General features: G+C 37.8%; 1 protein-coding gene across 1 annotated transcript in view; it reads right to left on the reverse strand.

Moving 5' to 3' along the window:
* The window catches only part of ABCB7 (ATP binding cassette subfamily B member 7), a 101,906-nt gene that overhangs the window by 23,732 nt on the left and 56,918 nt on the right, over window positions 1-21,256 (reverse strand). Inside the window, exons 4-12 of the mRNA XM_024555277.4 lie at window positions 17,485-17,617; window positions 15,194-15,462; window positions 14,460-14,548; window positions 14,280-14,367; window positions 13,234-13,408; window positions 7,080-7,237; window positions 6,258-6,421; window positions 5,972-6,101; window positions 2,383-2,554 (exon numbers count right to left, since the gene is read on the reverse strand). Coding sequence (XP_024411045.1) covers window positions 2,383-2,554; window positions 5,972-6,101; window positions 6,258-6,421; window positions 7,080-7,237; window positions 13,234-13,408; window positions 14,280-14,367; window positions 14,460-14,548; window positions 15,194-15,462; window positions 17,485-17,617 — 1,378 coding nt within the window. The remainder of the gene's footprint in view (window positions 1-2,382; window positions 2,555-5,971; window positions 6,102-6,257; window positions 6,422-7,079; window positions 7,238-13,233; window positions 13,409-14,279; window positions 14,368-14,459; window positions 14,549-15,193; window positions 15,463-17,484; window positions 17,618-21,256) is intronic.

Here is a 21,256-nt window from a genome sequence, read left to right on the forward strand (position 1 = left end):
AATATTAATGACTAAGTTTATATTCACACTATCCACGCTCCTCCCCATTTCATAAGATCAAAAGCCTCCTATCAAAGCAGGCACCACGACAGAACTATCTGCTTATCTACCTAGCAACTCAGAAGCAGAAAGCTTCTGAAAAAGGTAAACACTCAGCCCTGACTTGTGTGGCTCAGTGGATTGAGCACTGGCCTGCAAACCAAAGGGCTGCAAGTTCTATTCCCAGTCTAGGGCACATGCCTGTGTTGGTAGGCCAGGTCCCCAGTAGGGGGCGTATGAGAGGCAACCACACTTTTTTTTTTTCTCCCTCCCTTCCCCTCTCGAAAAAATAAATAAAATGTTTAAAAAAATAAGTAGACACTCAGAGGAAGGACTAGTTTTTTTTTTTTTATTTGAGATTTTTAAACAAAATTAGTGGGGTGACATTAGTTAACAAAAGTATATGTGTTTCAAGTATACAATTCTATAGTACATCATCTGTATATTGCACTGTGGTTTTACCACCCAAAAGTTTTTGACATGTGTCCCACAGTTCAAATGGAAACCAACCCAATTTCAATTTTATTCAACAGAATTTTAGAAATTAAAGAACAGCATATGTTTATATCTAACAGAATTATGATCAGAGATGCTAAATAACGTATTGCTCATTTTGACATGTCTGCTTGTAAGGTGATGGGTATTAGGTAAGAATAAAATTTCTTTAGCCATTCCTACCTTCAAAGGCATGCTGAGAGGGAAAATGATTGGGAAATGGAATGTGACATAGCCATCTGAGTCAAAGTCTGAAGTTGGGGCAGTCAGTCTATATTATGTGACAAATTGGGAATTTCCAGAATTAGACTAATGGACAAATAATGGGAGGGAGGGCTAGCTAATTGAAAACTACTCCTATGAAAAGCAATGCTAAAGCATACAAGTGGACTGGAATAGGGGCACCTTATACTACTGGGTAACGACCAAATAACTATTACAAATCAACTTAACTTGAAAATAAACTTGCTTAACATTGTCAAAACCTACATCGAAACTTTCTAAACACTGTAAATTCCTTAAGAGATTAACTTATCCTTCATCTTTTTAACTTTCAAAACATTTAGGCTAGTAGATTGCACACAGTATGTAGCTAATCAATGTTGTGAATCAATGACGTCAGTTGTAAAAAGGAGGAATGGGGATTCATTAAAATTCATGAATACTGTTCTTTATTCCCTTTTTGCCTTATCTCCATCCCTAATCTATACATTTCTTCCTCAAACTAAAATAACATGAAGAATAATTGTAAAAGACGTAGTATGTTTCTATAAATTACATTAATACTTTCAGGCATTAGATATCATTGTACTCTAAAATTCAAATAATTAGAGCAAAGAAACATATTTACAGACCCTCCAAATAATTCAACCATCATTAAACCTTACCAATCTCATAACTAAACACTTAAATAGAAATGTACAAGCCCCCAAATTTACCTGACCATTGAATGAAAAAGGGCACAAAAATGAAGATGGCTGTAAGGAAAGTATAGCAGGTAAGTGTATGGTGTCAGATGGGTACTAGACTTACTGGGGTGATTATTTTGTAAAGTATATGGAAGTCCAATCACTATGTTGCACGTCTGAAACTAATATAATATTGCATGTCAACTGTAATTGAAAACTTAGTTACAAAAAAAATTTAGCAGTTATGTACATCCAGTACAAGCAGGTCTAAAGTACTGAAAACATCACATAATAATCTAAGAAATTGCCCTGGCCGGGTGGCTTAATTGGTTAGAGCATCATCCCATACATTAAAAGGTTGTGGGTTTGATTCCCAGTCAGGGCATATACGTAGGTTGTGTGTTCGATCCCAGGTTGGGGTGCATATAGGAGGCAACCAATTGATATTTCTCTCTCACATCAATGTTTCTCTCTCCCTCTCTCTCTAAAATCAATTTTAAAAAAACAGATCCTTGAGTGAGGATAAAAAAAATCTAAACATAATCTAGGAAATTATGATGAGATACGCTATTTACTACCAATTACCTCTCTCTACTCTTACTACTTTCCCAAGTGAATAATCATCTGGGCTTTCCTTTAATATTAAGAATATGGATAATAAGTTAATATTGACTTGAGCTATATACATAACTTACTATTAAGCATTCAACATGTTTGCAGCTGCAAGTGGAAAAAAACCTGCATGACTTAAGAGTCGTTACTTCTAGTACTATATATTAGATTGCTTACAGTGATGGATAGGACACTGGGGACCTCGTCTAAAGCATTTGGATGAGCAGTAAGTTTGAATTCTGTTACTACATTTGCTAGAAAATGGCTCAGACAAATGAAAGTTTGAAGGGAGTATCCAAGTGGGTGAGCAGATTTAAAATCTGATTACCTGAAAGCTTGAGTCCTCGTTCCCCTACTTGGGTGTCATACCCACGTGGCATCCGAAGAATTGCATCATGGAGTCCAGCTAATTTTGCCACTGCATACACATCCTCGGGTGAAGCATTGATGTTTCCATATAGCAGGTTGTAGTAAATGGTGTTATGGAAGAGGACAGCATCCTGGAGCAGATTAGATGGATCGATCGATAGATAGATCGATAGATAGATAGATAAGATACACAGATATAGATATATACCCACACACACATTTATGTTCATCATCAAAATTATTAAAATAACAGTAAAGACATAAAGTCATAAGGAGTAAAACATGATAAGCACCTTTACCACCCACTCATCCCTGCAATTACATTTCCCTTTCCCAGAGCTAATCACTATGAACAATTTGCTGTGTATCATTCACATCTCTTTTCAATTCATTCAGATGCCTACCCAGAGGCTTTTTTCTAGCACACATGGGGCTATACTATATGCATTACTTTGCAAATTGCTTTGTTCACTTGACATGTCCTGGAGATTGTATATATCAGTAACAGAAACCCACTGCATTCTTTTTAACAATTGTATAATACTAGGATATATCATCACTTATTTATCCATTTCTCTGTTGATGGACATCAATGTAGTTTCCAAATTTTTGTTACTACAAACAATGTTGAACTAAAATATCATTGTAGAGATGACATTGTGCACCCATGTATTTCTGTATGAAGGATTCTTATACGCAGATGGATGAGTTAAAAGGTAATCATACATTTACCCATTGACAGTTTTGCACAACTACCTTAAAATGCTCTGAGAAGTATACATTCTAACCAATAGTGCATGCAGGTGTCAGGTCTTCACATGCTCAGCAATCCCGGATATTACTAAGTTCTAGTTGTGCTACTTTAGGGGTAAAATATGCTTTTTGTTTAAATTAGCATTTCCCAAATTACTAGCGAGGTAGAATATGACTTCATATGTTTCTCAAAGCTTTTAAATTAAACTTAAAACACAGAAAACAAAGAATTTAGGTACTGTAGGTTTTGTTTTTGGAGAAAGTTCATTGGAAATATCCATTCCCTATTTTAATTTATTCTGACATGGCAAACTAAACCTAATTTAATTAGAACATCCATCTCCCACTTCTCTTTAAGTCTCCAATAAAATGACTCCATTAGTTGACATTAACCAGGATACTCAATTAAGACTTCTTTAACATCATAACTAGCCCCAGAGTTTCAGATATTTTAATCATTTATATTCCTACTACTAATATAGAATATTCTTTTATTGATTTAGTACTTAAACCCAATGAGCTTAATGCTCTATAAAGAAAAAATACTTATTTTAAAATATTTTATATTCAGAAAAAAGTTAACAAATGCTAGTCAAAAACAAATGCTAACAAAAACTTTGAAAATACAAAAAATAGGGTGGGGTGGAGGGGTGGGGAGAAAAGGCACACAACTGTAATTGAATAACAATAAAAAATTAAAAAAAAAAGAAAATACAAAAAATAAGGTAAAATAAAATTAAATCATCTATAATCCTACCAGCCAGCAATAAGTACTATTAACCAAAATGTTTCTCCTATCTGTTTTCTCTATTGACACATATTCATTTAATATTATAAAACTGGGACATTTTGTTTTGTTTTGGTATCCTCTTTTTCAGGGTATTTTGCCCACACTAAATATTCTTTACAAACATGGCATTTACAAGTGGCTGTATGACATTTGATATTATGATAATTTAACAAGCTATTTATTGTTGGACATTTATATTGTTTCTAACTTCTGATGGTATAAATACTGCTATAATAAATATCTTTGCATATAAAAATCTGTTCACATCTGTTTATTTCATTACCAAAACTTTCTAGGGGTAGAATTATTGAAACAAAGGGTATGAGTATTTTTCAGGCTCTTTATACATATGGCCAATTTATTTATCAGGAAAGCCGTATACTACCACCAGCAAAACAACGGAGTGGCCATTTTACAAAGCCCTGCCCAGACCGGATGTTATGAATTTTAAAATCCTTGCCAATGTGGTAAGTAAAAAATGGCATCCCATGGTTGATTTAATTTAAATTGCTAAGACCTCCGATAAGAATGAACATCTCTTTCCTTTATTGACCACATACATTTTTCCTTAATGAATAAAATGCTTCATTTGTCAAAAGAGAATGGCGAGAATTCAGTTACACATAGTTATATGGATGAGGACACTGAGCGCTAAGTAGGCACAGAAAAGAATTCAGTTCACTTGATATACAGTTTAGGTCACTGTTTTCCAACATGTAGTCTACACATGATCGGTATCAGAAACACCTAGGTGGGATAGTTAAAAATGCAGATTTCTGGGCCCTACCTTGCTATCCTAAAGGAGAACTAAGGTGTGTAAAAATGAGCTGGAATTTCAATAAATGCCCCAGGTGATTCATGTGCACTAACACTTGGGATTCTGAGTGAAAGGGAGGACAAGGCAGAATGGAATGTGTCAGATCACTTGGGGACCTTTTAGAAGTTACATAGCCCTGTCTGATCCCTTTTCTATAGTTCTCCCAGGGATCTGATTCCCATTCGAGGCTGCGGTCTGCAACTAAATCCCAGGTTTCTCTATTGGCTTGCAGCACAAGAAAAACACATATCCTATAAAGCTATGTCCTTCTTATCTTCTCAACTCTTCCTCTAAATTTATTTTTCCCCCAAAAGTCACTCAGGAAGTACTTGTTAAATGCTTACTATGTGTCAGGGACTGTGCTTGGTCCCAAGGGGAGAGCGGTGAACGAGGCATACAAACTTGAGGATGGTAGCCGAATTGCTTTGCAATGTTTACAAATTTACTGTGTCCAAAACTGTTCAAAATTACAGTAAGTTTTCATTTACTGAATAATTATGTCATGGATATTGTGCTTGGTGGTTTACACACATTATCTCTAATCCATAATAATTCTATTTTATAAGAGCAATAATATCCTTATTCTACAGATGAGGAAACTGAGGCTGAAGACCACAGAATTTCTAAGGGTAGAGCTGGGGTTAGAATCAGGTTCTGTTTGAACTGAAGTGCTCAGCACTCAGGGCAGAGCGGGGGTGCAAAGCTGCATTGTTGGCACGAACCCCTGATCCTAATGTAGACATAGAGTGACACAGAAAAGAGACCTCAAATGATGTCTCCTATGACCATCGGATACTCTTACTGTAACTGAAGTTAACAGACTGCGGTCTCACCGCGCGTTGCTAGTTGTCTCAGAATGCGCCTGCATGTCGCGGGTGTATCATATACATAGTAGAATGAATAAAGTCCATTAAAAATTTAAAAAAAAGAACCAGGTTCTGTTTGATACCAGTGTTGACTCTTTCCTCTGGTATTGTGCTATCTTTCTAAAACGTAAAAGATCTTTCTAATATACAGATTTTCTATTCATTTTTTTTTCAGTCTTTTTGGTAACTGTTTGACCTGTAGGGTCTAACATTTCCTAATTAGCATATATGGACTCCTTGGATTCAAATTATTCTAGCAAAAGAGCCACCAACTCAAGAAGTAAATCTTTCCCCGAGTAGTTTTCTTCTTTCATTGAAATACCTGAGGTACTACTCCCACTGCCCTCCGAAGGCTCTCCAGACTCACATCTTGTATATTTTGACCGGCAAGGTAAATGTTACCCTTTTGAGGCTCATAGAAGCGAAACAACAGCCTCACTATTGTGCTTTTCCTAAAATTGGAGACAAGGAAAGGTTATTTAGCTTCTCATGGCATTAGAGAGCCCATTTTAAATCACACTGATCATTCTATTTTGTTAAAGAAAAAAGGTTACATTGGGAATCATTAATCAATGATGCAGAATTTTATAAACAACTGAATTACCCACCCTGACCCACTACCTCCTACAATGGCCACTTTCTTTCCTGCAGGGACTTCAAAAGATACTCCATTAAGAACTTTCTGCCCCTCAATGTATTCGAAATGCACATCATCAAAGGCCACTGTAGCTGTCTGTGGTGTGATCTGAAGGGGAGATGCCATCACTTTGTCCTAGCAGAAAAGAGAAAAAAAACAGCCACTTTACATACTGCCTGGGATAAAGCTATGTAGATAATTTTCTAACTCACAGAGAGAAAAGGGAAAATGGGGAAGAAGGAGGTTTATAAGTAGAGTTAGACCGCTTCTAAGCATGCTTTTAAAGGACTGAATGTGAGAGGTGGGTGTGGGTAGGGCAGGGGAGAGTAATAGGGGAAAAATGGGGACAACTGTAATTGAACAACAATAAAAAAAATTTTTTTAAACATTTATTTTTTTCAGTTCTCACTGCTCAGGTAAAAAATCCTGGATGGTTTGATTTTTCAGCAACTTTGGGGTGGGGGTAGTTAAAGGGATGCTGGACAGTGGTGTAAGGAAGTCGAGGCAATCACAGACTTTGTATCAGTATTATAAAAGTAAATCAAGTGTAAATGCAAATAATTCAAGTTAACAAAATTTAGCTTCTAGATCTAATATTCTTTGCTAACATTGTAAGGTTTCTAAACATAGAAGTAAAACCTATAAATGACCTCTTAATACACATGTTAGTTCCAATTTCTGCAAAAAAGAAATTGGTTTGCTAACATGGCGATGCACAAATATTCCCCTAGAATGATCCTTTAATGGGATAAAGCTCACATGCTTTTAAAAAGGTACTAAATAAATTACTTACTTTAATTCGGATGTCTACCTTAAGAAGCGTAAACAAGGTATTCATATCTATGAGTGCTTGTCTAGTTTCTCTATATACAGTTCCCAGAAAGTTCAGGGGTAATGAAAGCTGAAAAAGCAGTCCATTCACCATTACTAGATCTCCAACGGTAAGGGTACCTTAATATGCATTTGGCAGAAGAAGAAAAGGATATTTTAGATGTTATGAACTGTTTCAATTTAACGGAGAGAAGTTTATAATCTATTACTCTGGAATACAGTTCAAAATGTACAAAATCAGCAACTTTGGCCTACTTAAATTTCAAAGCATTTTTTAAAAATTAAATGTATTGGCGTGACATTGGTTAATAAAATTATATAGGTTTCAAGGGTATAAATCAATGAGACATCATCTATATGTTGTGCTGTGTGACCACCATCCAAAGTTAAATCTTCCGTCACCATATATTCGACCCCCTTTACCCTTTAGTCCATAATTCAGGAATATAGGGCACTTGATATATGCTAAGTAGAATGGGAAAAGTCTACCCATACACTACACATAAAAACACAAAAAAGAATGGCTTAAGTGAGGATAGAAACCAAGGGTTAAAAATCTCTCCTTAAGCTAGTTTATTTGTAATATAAAATAGAAATTTAAAAGAGCACACATTAAAAGATTGGAGCAAATGGACGTCATGATTGAGAATGATAAACTATGCATTAACGTGACAGTGAAGAGCTGAATCCTCAGTGAGCAGGTTATTAAAAAAAGGCACAGACATTAGTTTTAAAATCTTTGCAAGTGAAAAACCATTAGAAAGGTTAAAAGGTTACCAGTAATTCTAAAGAAAAGACTGCTAGAGTTTCAGTCCTTTGGACTACACGCTAAATTAAATTAGTTACATTGCTTTTCAGGTCAATAAAAGAAATTAGTAATATTAGATGCTGAAAAAAGTAAGTTATTCTTGAAAGAATCAGACTGTAGCCCCACAAAATGTATAAACAGTAATCCCCATCAATGAGAGTGTCAGGGCTAAAATTATAGTGTTAAAAAGAAATAGACTTCCAGTTAAGATGGAGGCATAGATAAACACGGCACACCTACCCTAGCACAACCACAGCAAAATTATAACTACAAAACAACTATAACCCAGAGTCATCAAAAATCAAGTAGTATGGAAGTCTGATAACCAAGGAATTAAAGAAGTCACATTCATTCATTCTGGTAAGAGGGGCAGAGACATGGAACGCACGATCCCACGCCCACATGTCCAGGAAGCACAGAGAGTCCCAAACAACATGGATGCAGACAGAAACACATCAACACATAATAACTGATATGCTAAAGGTTAAAGATAAAGAGAGAATCTTAAAAGCAGCAAGAGAAAAGCAGAGTGTTACCTACAAAGGAGTTCCCATAAGACTGACGGCTGGTTTTTCAAAAGAAACTTTGCAGGTTAGAAGGGACTGGCAAGAAGTATTCAAAGTGCTAAAAAGCAAGGACCTACATCCAAGATGACTCTATCCAGCAAAGCTATCATTTACAATGGAAGGGCAGATAAAGTGCTTCCCAGATAAGGTCAAGTTAAAAGAGTTCATCATCGCCAAGCCCTATTATGTGAAATGTTAAAGGGACTTATTTAAGAAAAAGAAGATGATCAAAACTATGAACAGTAAAATGGAAATAAATTCACAACTACCAACAACTGAATCTAAAAAACAAATTAAGCAAACAAGTAGAATAGAAACAAAATTATAAATAGCGAGATCATTTGGAGGATTACCAGATGGGAGGGGGATGACGGAAAAGGTACAGGGATGAAGAAGTATGAAATGGTAGGAACAGAATAGACAGCGGGCCCGGGCTGTGCAGCTCAGTGGACTGAGTGTTGGCCTGTGAACCAAAGGGTTGCCAGTTTGATTCCTAGTCAGGGCACATGCCTGGATTGTGGGCCAGGTCCCCACTAGGGGGTGTGCAAGACGCAAGCAGACACTGATGTTTCCCTCTCTCTCTTTCCTTTCCCTCTCTCTAAAAATAAATAAATAAAATCTTTTAAAAAGAAAGAATAGACAGAGGGATGTTAAGAACAGTATATGGAGAGAGAACCAAGATGGCGGTGTAGGTAGACACACTGCGCCTCCTCGCACAACCAGAACTGACAGAAAATGGAACGGCAAGGGGGTCCAACACCAAGGAAATACAAAATAAACATTCATCCAGACCGGTAGGAGGGGCGGAGACGGGCACTGGGGTGGAGAGGACTCGCGTGGCCGTGGCGGGACTGAGACTGGCGGAGGGTGGGACAAACGGGGCAGGCAGTCCGAGCACTAGCAGACCCTGCAACCCTACATTTGTGCAGATAAACCGAGAGGGCCAGACTCAGAGTGGTGGACAGCGGGGCAGGTAGAGCAGTGGGTAGCACCCCAGGGCCCCACATTCGCATACAGATAAACCGGGCTAACGGCCGGGAGCGAAGCAGACTGCACAACCCAGGGCTCCAGCTCCGGGAAATAAAGCCTCAAACCTCTGATTGAAAGCGCCCGTGGGGGTTGGGGCAGCAGTAGGAGAGACTCCCAGCCTCACCGGAGAGGTCGCTGGAGAGACCCACAGGGGCCCAGGGCGTGCACAAGCCCACCCACTGGGGAACCAGCACCAGAGGGGCCCAGTTTGATTGTGGGTAGCGGAGTGAAAGACTGAAATCCGGAGGAGAGTGAGGCGGGCGCCATTGCTCCCTCTAGGCCCCTCCCCTATGTACAGCGTCACAGCACAGCTACGAGCGTTACCCCGCCCCGGTGAACACCTAAGGCTCCACCCCTTAAAGTAACAGAAGTGCCAAGACAAAAAAAAAAAAAAATGGCCCAAATGACAGAACCCTTCAATGCTCCAGAAAAATACAACTAAGCGAGGAAGAGATAGCCAACCTATCAGATGCACAGATCAAAGCACTGGTTATCAATATGCTCACAGAATTGGTTGAATCTGTTAGAAAAGTAGATGAAAAAATGAAGCCTATGCAAATAGAAACAAAGGAAAATGTACAGGGAACCAATAGTGATGCGAAGGAAACTGGGACTCAAATCAACGGTGTGGACCAGACGGAAGAAACAAACATCCAACCAGAAAAGAATGAAGAAACAAGAACTCGGAAAAATGAGGAGAGGCATAGGAACCGCCAGGACATCTCGAAACGTTACAACATCCGAATTATAGGGGTGCCAGAAGGAGAAGAGGAAGAACAAAAAATTGAAAACTTATTTGAACAAATAATGAAGGAGAACTTCCCTAATCTGGCAAAGGAAATAGACTTCCAGGAAGTCCAGGAAGCTCAGAGAGTCCCAAAGAAGCTGGACCCAAGAAGGAACACTCCAAGGCACATCATCATTACATTACCCAAGATTAAACGCAAGGACCTACATCCAAGATTACTGTATCCAGTAAAGCTATCATTTAGAATGGAAGGGAAGATAAAGTGCTTCTCAGATAAGGTCAAGTTAAAGAAGTTCATCATCTCCAAGCCCTTACTATATGAAATGTTAAAGGGAGTTACCTGCGAAAAAGATCAAAAATAGGAACAGTAAAAATGACAGCAAACTCACAGTTATTAACGACCACACCTAAAACAAAAACAAGAGCAAACTAGGCAAACAACTGGAACAGGAACAGAACCATAGAGATGGAGATCACATGGAGGGTTATCGATAGGGGAGTGGGAGGGGGAGAGAGGGGGAAAGGTACAGAGAATAAGTAGCATAGATGATAGGTGGAAAATAGACAGGGGGAGGGTAAGAATAGTGTAGGAAATGTAGAAGCCAAAGAACTTATAAGTATGACCCATGGACATGAACTATAGGGGGGGAATGTGGGAGGGAGGGGGTGGGCAGGATGGAGTGGAGTGGGGGGGGAAATGTAATAGCATAATCAATAAATATATTAAAAAACAACAACAAAAAACAGTATACGGACTTCCGGCCAAGATGGAGGCGTAGGTATACACACTGTGCCTCCTCGCACAACCAAAAGAAGGACAACAACAATTTAAAAACAAAAACCAACCAAAACTGAAAGAAAATCGAACAGTATGGAAGTCCGACAACCAAGGAGTTAAAGAAGAAACATTCATCCAGACCAGTAGGAGGGGCAGAGACGGGCAGCCAGGTGGAGGGGACTTGCAGCAAGGCGTCAGCTGGCAGACCCAGCAACAGACTGCGGAGCCCAGGGCTCCAGCGCGGGGAAATAAAGCCTGAAACCACTGATTGAAAACACCTGTGGGGGTTGAGGCGGCAGTGGGAGAAACTCCCAGCCTCCCAGGAAAGTTGGTTGGAGAGACCCACAGGGTCCTAGAACATACACAAACCCACCCCCCTGGGAATCAGCACCAGAACGGCCAACTTACCTTGTGGGTAGGGGGGGACATGACTGAAACCCAGCAGAGAGCACAGCAAGCGCCACTGCTCCCTCTTGGCCCCTCCCCCCCACGCAGCACCACAGCACAGCAATGCGGGTTGCCCCCACCCTGGTGAACACCTAAGGCTCTGCCCCTTTACATAACAGGCACACCAAGACAAAAAAAAAAAATGGCCCAAATGAAAGAACACATCAAAGCTCCAGAAAAAATACAACTAAGCGACGAAGAGATAGCCAACCTATCAGATGCACAGTTCAAAACACTAGTAATCAGGAAGCTCACAGAACTGGCTGAATTTTGTCACAAATTAGACAAAAAAATGAAGGCTATGGTAAGAGAAACAAAGGAAAATGTACAGGGAACCAATAGTGCTGAGAAGGAAAGCAGGACTGAATTCAACGGTGTGGACCGGAAGGAAGAAAGAAACATCCAACCACAAAAGAATGAAGAAACAAGAATTCAGAAAAATGAGGAGAGGCTTAGGAACCTCCAGGACATCTTTAAACGTTCCAACATCTGAATTATAGGTATACCAGAAGCAGAAAAGGAAGAACAAAAAATTGAAAACTTATTTGAAAAAATAATCAAGGAGAACTTCCCCAATCTGGCAAAGGAAATAGACTTCCAGGAAGTCCAGGAAGCTGAGAGAGTCCAAAAGAAGTTGGACCCAAGGAGGAACACATCAAGGCACATCATAATTACATTACCCAAGATTAAAGAGAAGGAGAGAATCTTACAAGCAGCAAGAGAAAAGGACACAGTCACCTACAGAGGAGTTCCCATAAGACCGTCAGCTGATTTCTCAAAAGAGACCTTACAGGCAAGAAGGAGCTGGAAAGAAGTATTGCAAGTCATGAAAGGCAAGGACCTACATCCAAAATGAGTCTATCCAGAAAAGCTATCATTTAGAATGGAAGGGCAGATAAAGTGCTTCTCAGATAAGGTCAAGTTCAAGAAGTTCATCATCACCAAGCCCTTACTATATGAAATGTTAAAGGGATTTATGTAAGAAAAAGAAGATCAAAAATATGAATAGTAAAATGACAGCAAACTCACAGTTATTAACAACCACACCTAAAACAAAAACAAAAGCAAACTAAGCCAACAACTAGAACAGGAACAGAACCACAGAAATGGAGATCACATGGAGGGTTATCAACAGGGGAGTGGGACGGGGAGAGAGGGAGGAAAGGTACAGAGAATAAGTAGCATAAATGGTAGGCAGAAAATAGACAGGGGGAGGGTAAGAATAGTATAGGAAATGTAGAAGCCAAAGAACTTATATGTATGACCCATGGACATGAACTATAGGGGGGGAATGTGGGTGGGAGGGGGTGTGCAGGGCGGAGGAGAGTGAAGGGGGGAAAATGGGACAACTGTAATAGCATAATCAATAAAATTTTAAAAAAGAACAGTATAGGAAATGGAGTAGCCCAAGAACTTATGTGCATGACCCATGGACATGAACTAAGGAAGGAACTGCTAGAGAAAATGGGAGATCAGGGTGAAGGGGGCAGTGGGGGAAAATTGGGACAACTGTAATAGCATAATCAATAAAATATATTTTTTAAAAAAGAAATAAGAAAACATTATCATACAATCAAGAGAACACATTTTGATACAAAAAAGGAAAGTACTCCAAGGATATTAAGGCACATTATTGAACATGCGTTATAATTAAGAGTAATTACACATTCCTTACATTAATCATTATTTATAGAGTTTAAATAAGACATCTATAATTGTTAAAAACCACAGATTCATTACCTGCCACAATTCCCTGACTGGCAAGCACCATTATAGCTGTTAAACCAACACTGAAAATAGCACTTTGACCAAAGTTCAGCATAGCCAGAGTAGAGGTACTTTTCAATGAAGCAGTCTCATATGTCTTCAAAAATCCATCGTATCTTTGTGCTTCATAGTTTTCATTATTAAAATACTACAAAATACACAAAAATAGTAAGTACACACACATATAATTAGAATTTATTCTGTTAAATGATTAGTATCCTTTTATCAGACTTCATGTATGGAAAAGTTTTAAAACTGACTTTCAATACACTGGACTATGAGTGCTCTTGCAGTTTTCTACAAAGCACTGTACTTGAGAAGTCCCTGAAATTCATCCCACAAACACTTCCTGAATGCCTAGTTAATTAAACCCATATCTTAAAAGAAACCATCAATGTCACTTCCTTCATAAAATTTCCACGTATCCTCCTCAACACTGAACTGACATTTCTCACGGCCCCCACCGCATTATGCCTTCTTGTATAGTCACCTGTATACTTTCTTTAACTCTCCCAGTAGATTAGCAAATTCTGGGAGGGCAAAGATTAAATATGAATCTTTTTTTTTTTACCATCTTCCCCCATCACAGAGCTTAGCATAATGCTTTGCACACAAGAGGCACTTAAGAATTTTTGTTAAAGGGAAAAATGAACAAATAAATTAAAGAAACATTCTGGGGAAAAAAGGAAGCACTTTGCTAGGCACTCTTGAGGGATATAGTCAGGAACTTACATGCCAAACCGATTAGCTTAGTGTTCATTCTGAATCAAAAGGCCAACCATACTCTTATCACTTACAAATTAATTCAGAAGGTAAAATCTGATGTTGTCACAAAAAACTGAGGTAGAAATAAAGGACAATTTCTAAATAAAAGAAAACAATAAAGTACTATTATTCTATCACACCTACAGATACTATTTGAATCTGAGGCTCTAACTTACAGCCCCTATTAAATTAAATGGCAGAACAATTCTTAGTGCAGCGTGAAAGGCTGAGGAAAGTGTAATGAAACATAGTACCTTCACAGTTTCATAATTCAGCAGCGAGTCTATGGCAGCGTTACCTGCATCATTATCCGCTTTGTTCATTTCTATTCTAAATCTAGTTCTGGAAGACAAAGATTTGCATAGGCATGAAAAGTCTGTCATAGAAGCATAACTAATTTCTGAACCTTGACCGACCTCTGCGGAATACCTTACCTCCATCGAGTGATGGCAACTGTGAAGGCTGTGTATGCACCAAGTGTCCCAAGAGTCACCAATGCAAACTGGGCACCACATCTGTAATACTGAAGAAGGCAAAAAAAAAAAAGAAAAGAGAAACAGTCACTGTTCTCATCAAATAGTATATAATATACAGCAGCAAATCTCAGACAAAGGATTTAAACAAAATGTTGGTGAATACATGAATAATTATTTGGGTCAGAAATCAAATACCTTAGAAAATCTACTTGAGGTAACAAGGGAAGAAAGCCAAACTACACTAGCCACATTGATGCTATTGTCAAATGCTGATAATAACAGTGCAAAGAGCCATAAGAGGAATAAAATATATATATATATATATATATACACACATTTTAATTATAAAATGTGAAATTGCCAAAAATGTTATGAATGGTGAATAGAAACCCAGATAATCTGAGCATATCAGTCTATACAAAAATCTCTGCTAACGAAAATTACAAGCACTAACTAAATGACAGGCCAGTATTTAGAACTGAACAGCTCTTCATAATAACAACACAGCAAAGATTTTGGACAGTTCCTTGAAGCTGGCAGTAAACCATCAAGTGAACAGCATAATCCTTCTGGCACCATGGAATTTTGCCTTCAAACCACGGACACACAGTACCGTGACAGGTACAAGTACAACACTAAATAGCTACTAATGAGAATGTAAAAGTTTGTTTAGAAGAAAATGTTTTACTTACCAAAACACCACTGACAAGAGAGACTTCGAACATAATGGGAAGAAGATTAAACACTAAAGCACTCAGAACAAAACTGATGCCCCTTGTTCCTCTGTCAATAGCCTTTGATAAAGCTCCCGTCTGTCTGCTCAGGTGGAAAGCCAGATCGAGGTTGTGAAGATGAAGAAAGACATTTTTGGCTATTCTTCGTATTGAATTTTGGGCTACCTTGCCAAATACTGCATTTCGAACTTCATTAAAAAAGGCAGCTCCAGCTCTTGACACACCATCTAATAATACGTTCAAGAGAAAAAAATGGGGTATAAAAACATCAGAATCATAGGAGTGTAAAAATGGTGAAAGCTCAGAAAGTGTTTCTACAAGGAATTTATGAATCACTAAATATCTTATACATATATTTTATTATTATCTGTTACAGTGTCCCAATTTTTCCCCCTTGCCCCCCTCCGCCCAGTACCCCCCTTGCCCCCAGCAATCCCCACCCCCGCCCACTTAGTTCATGTCCATGGGTCATACATATAAGTTCTTTGGCTTCTCCATTTCCTATACTATTCTTACCCTCCCCCTGTCTATTTTGTACCTACCATTTATGCTTGTTATTCCCTGTACCTTTTCCCCCATTCTCCTCTCTGCCCCTCCCCACTGAAAACTCTCTATGTGATCTCCATTTCTGTGATTCTGTTCCTGTTCTACTTATTTGCTTAGTTTTTGTTTTTTAGGTTCAGGTGTTGATAGTTGTGAGTTTGTTATCATTTTACTGTGCAGTTTTTTTTCTTAGATAAGTCCCTTTAACATTTCATATAATAAGGGCTTAGTGATGATGAACTCCTTGAACTTGACCTTATCTGAGAAGCACTTTCTGTGCCCTTCCATTGTAAATGATAGCTTTGCTGGATCGAGTCATCTTGGATGTAGGCCCTTGCCTTTCATGACTTCCAATACTTCTTTCCAGACCCTTCTTGCCTGCAAGGTTTCAGCTGATAGTCTTATGGGAACTCCTTTGTAGGTAACTATCTCCTTTTCTCTTGCTGCTTTTAAGATTCTCCGCTTATCTTTAATCTTGGGTAATGTAATTATGATGTGCCTTGGTGTGTGCTTCCTTGGTTCCAACTTCTTTGGGACTCTCTGAGCTTCTGGGACTTCCTGGAAGTCTATTTCCTTTACACTAAAAGAAACCTAGAAAGCATCTAGCTTAGTCAGTACCAATCTTTCTCTTTTTTTCAAGATCCTGATTTCAATTCTTTTTTATTGTTGTTCAAGTACAGTTGTCCCCATTGTCCCCACACCATTGCCCCCAACCCCACCCACCGCCACCACCCACCCTCAATCCTACCCCCCTTTCGCTTTGTCCATGTGTCCTTCATACATGTTCCTTGACTACCCTTCCCCTTACTTCCCACGTTATCTCCCCCCTCCCTCCCCTCTGGTTACTGTCAGTTTGTTCTTCATTTCACTGTCTGTGGTTCTATTTTGCTCGCTTGTTTGTTTTGTTCATTGGGTTCCACTTATAGGTGAGACCATATGGTATTTGTCTTTCACTGCCTGGCTTATTTCACATAGCATTACCAATCTTTCCACCACCATGGATCCCTTTCAATGTTATTCCCTGCATAGGTTCTAGGTGTTAAAAGACTTTTTTCCAACTACATACTTTCAATACATAACAGCCCATATGGCCTTACTGTGGATAAATATACCGTATCTGTTGAGGGTTTTTTTTTTTTTTTAAATCTAATTCAATTCTCCTAAATAACAAATGATAAAACTGAAATACTGAAAAATCAAGTACATTGACTGAAGCATGGCCCCAGTCTCCTGAGTCTCATAAGGTATCATTTCTAATGCATCATACGCAAAATGTTCTCTTTTTTGCAAATCATAGATTTCTGTTGCAGTTACTGGATATAATTCAATAAAGCATTAATGGACATATATCATTATTTACCTATTTCCTATTTAACAGCTAATAACAACAACAGCAAGAAAATAACTAGCCTTACTGAAAAGGTATCTCATAGAAGCCTAACTATTAGAAGTGGTTATTATAAATCTAATGTCTTATTTCATTTCATTGTTTTCTACAACTTGGAGAATGAGACTTATTAGCAGAATTTTGGAAAGTATATCATATAAAGAATTTTTAAAAACCACATATAAAAAAATCTCACAAAAAATGATAAATATCCAAAATGCTAAGTTGTATTTGTAGTGAAAAGGTCATCTGCTCAAATATGATGAAACCCACTTGAAGAAAGTCAACACCTGTAGACAGATTAAAGAATCACACATACAGCCAATCAGAACTGCCGTTGCCATGGTTGCAACTGTATTTGGTGCATCACTCAGGTTCAGCATATTTCCCGACATCTGGTTGAGGCTGTCTACAGCATATTTAAACATGAAGGGAACCACAATATTCATGCCCTAAAAACAGAAAAGCAGCAATTACCCATCATATGCAAAATATTTATTTATAAAAGTATAAACATTTACCTTACATTAATATTTATGGGACTGTTTACTATTAACCATTTACTAGTAATGGAATGATTTTCCCACTTGATAAAGATAAAATCTTTGGCATTGGGAGAGCTGTCATTTCAGGATTCCTACCTCACACTGACCGCCATGTTAACATTCATGTACAAGCTATGTGCGTTAGTCAAATGCTCCTGCATCCGTGAAATCATCCCTGATCATCCCACTCAAACAAGCTCTCTCCATTATCCTACAGAGCTCATGGCATGGTGAAGTGCCTTACAGTTATTTGTGTATATATTTTTCTTTCCTACTACACCCTTGATAGTCTGTATCATAGTCCCCTTTTTGTCCTACCCATGATTAATATAATGCTTTGTATAGAACAGGTATTCAATAAATATATATAAAATTATTCATTCACCAAAATAATGGTAAAACTTAAATTGTATAGCAAAAAGTCTCAAAACTAAATAAATTACAATTACCTGTGGCTGATTCACCACTGGAAAAGCAAATAACACTGCTAGATGTATTTGCTCCACAAAAAGATTCCTTTGTTCCAATGCTATACAAAATAAAACCCACTGAATATCAAACTCATTTTCAAAATCTAACCTATTTCTCCATAATAACCCCAATATATGAAAATTAGGAAATAGTGCTTTCTTATATTAAAGGCAAATATTCAATCACTCACATTTCTATGCAAAGTTATAGTATCAAAAACATAAACAGCTAACTAGTTAGACTGCCAAAGTTCTCTCTGAAGACATTAAGTTTATGTACATTAATAACATGTGAAAACAATTGTATAAGGGTTAACAAAAACACTGATATTCCAGCTCTTGTCAATGTTCCATTATTATGTCTTTTTCGGTACTAATGTAGATCTTCCGGAAAACCAAAGTGCAGAATGAGAACTTTCAGAAAGCACAGGATACTCTTCACTTGATGTCATTTTGGTGCATGAAAGGTTTCATAGGAATGCTCTACTTTCAGATAATGGGTGAACCTGTATATAAATAACTCACTGAACTCAACAGGAAAAACAACAGTCCAACTAAAACATGGCCAAAACACTTAAACAGACACTTCAAAGTGGATATATGGATGGCAACTAAGCACATGCAGAGATATTCAGCATCATTAACATTAGAGAAATGTACATTGAAACCATAAGATATCATTATATGCCTGACGATACCAAGTGTTGGCAAAGAAATGAAGCAACTGGAATTCTCATACATTGCTGGTGGGAAGATAAAAACAGTGACTTTGGAAAACATTCTGACGGTTTCTTATAGTTAAAAATACATTTATCATGACCCAACAATTTCACTCCTAGTTATTTATACCAGGGAAATGAAAACTCAGGTTCACATAAAAACCTATACCTGCGTGTTTATAGCACCTATAGTTACAACAGACAAAGGGTAGAAAGAAACCAAATGTCCATCAGTGGCTGACTGGATAAACATATTCTAGTACATCTATACCACGGAATACTAGTCAGCAATAAAAAAGAAAGAACTACCAATATACTCAATGACTGGGATGAATAACAAAGATGTTATGCTAAGTGTGAGAAGCTAGCTCAAAAGGTTATATACTGTAGAAATCTATTTATAATAGGGTATTCTCAAAATGAAAAAACTATAGTGATAGAGGACATTATCAGTAGCATTCAGCAGTTACGGGTCTAGACAGGGCATATCTACGTGTGTTACACAAAGGAAATTTGGGGGTGAAGGCACATTTCTGTATCCTGACTGTGGCGATTATTATACACACACACACACACACACACATGCATACACACACAAATGTGTTAAAAATGACAGAACTACATACCAAAAAAGTATATCTTACAGCATGTATATTAAAAATAAAAATTTAAATATAAAGTCATCGTCTCAGGTGACACCAAACTGGGCTCCCTAGAGGCTGGAGAGGGCTAAAAGTCAGGCTACATGATAGTATATTTCTATCAAAATTAACTCAAAGTGAACTTTAATGCCCCTGTTGCTTTCTAAAAGTTGAGAAACTGGTTATTTTCACTATATTATAATCATGTGACAAAAGGTATGTTTCAGCTGTAACTGCAATGTACCCATTAATTTACATACAACCGAAATAAAGGGACTTACTATCACAAAACATTTTCCTTTCCTAGATCAAAAGGTTAAATCACACATATAACCTGCAAAACTCTCAGATTCTCAGAGACTGGTATACCATTTCAAAACTACATTCATTTCATTTTAACACAAAAATGGAACACTAATTGAAAAAAGGAGTTAAGGAAAAAGTAAAATCACCATAAAATGCAGCCAAAGGTATGCTGAATCTACACGATGCAAAAGGTGGATGGTCAATTTGGTCAGTTTACTGAAAGACTCAAATTCTAGATTTTAAAATGACTTTTCTCTTCCTAGTCATGAAAGTATTAGCTATGCTGAGGGATCGAATTCTTCCAGATCTTCTAATACCTAAATTCATCAATAATTAATCATTTTTACAGTAGCCTCTGATGACTAGGGGATCTGTAACTACCGCTGCCAAAAAGGGCCCCATATATGTAAACGGGAAAAATAATTTCATTTCTTTAACTATCTGTATAGCCCCAAAAGAATCAGAAGGAGAGGGGAAAAAATAAAGAACAAAAGCACTAAAGGGAAATTTTACTAGCCATGCAAAACAAGGAGAAAAGAAAACGGGACAAAGGACTTAGACAATATTTAAAACCATCTATCTCTTCCAGAAAAACAGAGAACATTTCCTAACTCACTCTATGAGGCCAGCATTACACTAATACCAAAACCAGAAAAAGACGTCACAAGACAGGAAACTACAGACCATAATCTCTTAGGAAATAGATTTTTAAAATTCTCACCAAAATATTAAAAATCAGATCTAATAATGTATAAAAACAATTATCCAACATGACCAAGTAGATTTTATTTTAGATATACACGGTCGGTTCAACATTTGAAAATCCATTAGTCACGCACTGCATAACACTGAGGTCAACGACAGACAGCATACACGATGGTCCTGTAAAATTGTAATTGAGCTGAAAAATTACTGCTGCCTAGTGATGTCATAGCATCATAGAGCAAAGGTTGCAAAAATCAACAAAGGTGTGGATGAGATGGCAAACAACTTTAAGCCTGTGTGTGGATGCAGATGACACTGAGGAGCTCCCGGAGGTGGTTTCTGAGGAATTCACTAATAAAGAGTTGTTGGAACTGGAAAAGAAAAACACAGGTGAAGAAGCAAGAGAAAAGGAAATTTCAGGAGAGGAAAAGAATGCCCAAGAAAATTTACAGTGAAGGGTTTAGCAGAAGCTTTTGAAAACTTCAACAAGCTCCTTAAAAAGTTTGAAAACATGGACCTCAAATTTGAAAAGTTCTCATTAAAAAAGAGGCATGTTGAGGTGTATTACCTGCTTACAAGCAAATTTATGACAAAAAAAAAAAAAAGCGCAAACCACCATGGATACATTTCTGAAAGAGTGACACCTCCTCAAAAAGAGCCTCAGGGAGATCCTTCAAAAGATGTTTCAAAAGAGTGAGTTGTACC

The sequence above is a fragment of the Desmodus rotundus genome, chromosome X, assembly GCF_022682495.2.
Source record: "Desmodus rotundus isolate HL8 chromosome X, HLdesRot8A.1, whole genome shotgun sequence".
NCBI lineage: Eukaryota > Metazoa > Chordata > Mammalia > Chiroptera > Phyllostomidae > Desmodus > Desmodus rotundus.